General features: G+C 49.4%; 1 protein-coding gene across 1 annotated transcript in view; it reads right to left on the bottom strand.

Annotated features, from left to right (window-relative positions):
* Window positions 1-328: 328 nt before the first annotated feature.
* The window catches only part of NUPR1L (nuclear protein, transcriptional regulator, 1-like), a 2,641-nt gene continuing 1,539 nt past the window's right edge, over window positions 329-1,430 (bottom strand). The window contains exon 3 of the mRNA XM_011992902.1: window positions 329-544. Coding sequence (XP_011848292.1) covers window positions 487-544 — 58 coding nt within the window. The 3' untranslated portion in view covers window positions 329-486. The remainder of the gene's footprint in view (window positions 545-1,430) is intronic.

Below are 1,430 nucleotides of genomic sequence, written 5' to 3'. Positions count from 1 at the left end.
GGACTAAAGGCGCCCACCACCACTCCCATCTAATTTTTGTATTTTTAGTAGAGATGGGGTTTTGCCATGTTTGCCAGGCTGGTCTCGAACTCCTGACTTCAGGCGATTGACCACCTTGGTCTCCCAAAGTGCTGGGATTACAGGTGTAAGCTACTGCGCCCAGCTGACATTTAGGTAGAAATCTTACACATATTCCTAACTTTGTTCTCTCCCCACTTACATTTCTAACTTCTTCTTTACAGTTAAGAACAAAATCGTTTGTGGACTTGAAAAGAGTTACCACAGTAATTGGGAAAAAAAAAAAAAAAAAAAAACCTGGAAGTTAAACTGTCACTCTTGATGCTCTCTTTTAATTAATAAACCCTAAAAAGGCTAACTCACTTGGACACTACTTAATTAACAATCAATTAGTAAGGAAAAGATATCGAAGCAGTAAACTTAAGTGAGGGCGAAAAGGTCTGTTGACCAAATATGGATTCTGTTTTCCTAGAACCAAGTTACAGTTAGAGTTACAGAAAATACTTTGAACAGGTCCTTCGGTATCCTGTAGGAAATCAGACAAAAACACAGATCAGTTACTTTCTTTTTCTTTTTTCTTTTTTTGACAGTGTCCCACTCTGTCGACCAGGCTGGAGTGCAGTGACGAGATCACGCTCACTGCAGCCTCCACCTCCTGGGCTCAAGCAATCCTCCAGCCTCAGCCCCTCAAGTAGCGGGGACTACAAGCGTGCGCCACCATGCCCAGCTAATTTGTTGTATTTTTGTAGAGACAGAATTTCACCAAGTTGCCCAAGCTAGTCTGGAACTCCTGAGCTCAAGGGATCCGCCCACCTCGGCCTCCCAAAGTGCTGGGATTAAGGGTGTGAGGCACCAGGCCGGCCCAATTACTTTCTTCAGTCTGAGCAAGAGCACTTTTTAGACGGAGTCTCGCTCTGTCGCCCAGGCTGGAGTGCAGTGGCGCGATCTCGGCTCACTGCAGCCTCCGCCTCCCGGGTTCAAGAAATTCTCTGCCTCCGCCTCTGCCTCAGTCTCCCGAGTAGCTGGTATTACAGGTGGCCGCCAATACGCCCGGCTAATTTTTGTATTTTTAGTAGAGACGGGGTTTCACCATGCTGGCCAGGATGGTCTTGAATTCCTGACCACAAGATCCACCCGCCTCGGCCTCCCAAAGTGCTGAGATTACAGGCGTGAGCCACTGCGTCCGGCCCGATCGCTTATATTTTTAAAAAGATGTTTTCTTCGTTTCCTAGCCCCTTGTACCCCCCTACAAAGTTCCAAAGTTTGATGTTGTCGCAACGGCCATCAGAGGTCAAGCCGGGGGTGCAGCTCCCTAATGCGGCGCAGCCTCAGAGGGGGCCGACCCTGCCCAGGATGAGCGGCGCCAGATAGCGGGGGGACGCTCCCGGGGGTCCTCGGGCCCTGGCTGGGGG

Source organism: Mandrillus leucophaeus, unplaced genomic scaffold (genome assembly GCF_000951045.1).
Source record: "Mandrillus leucophaeus isolate KB7577 unplaced genomic scaffold, Mleu.le_1.0 Scaffold42, whole genome shotgun sequence".
Lineage (NCBI taxonomy): Eukaryota > Metazoa > Chordata > Mammalia > Primates > Cercopithecidae > Mandrillus > Mandrillus leucophaeus.
Note: the sequence above shows the minus strand (reverse complement) of the source record. Positions and strands in the feature narration are given on the sequence as shown.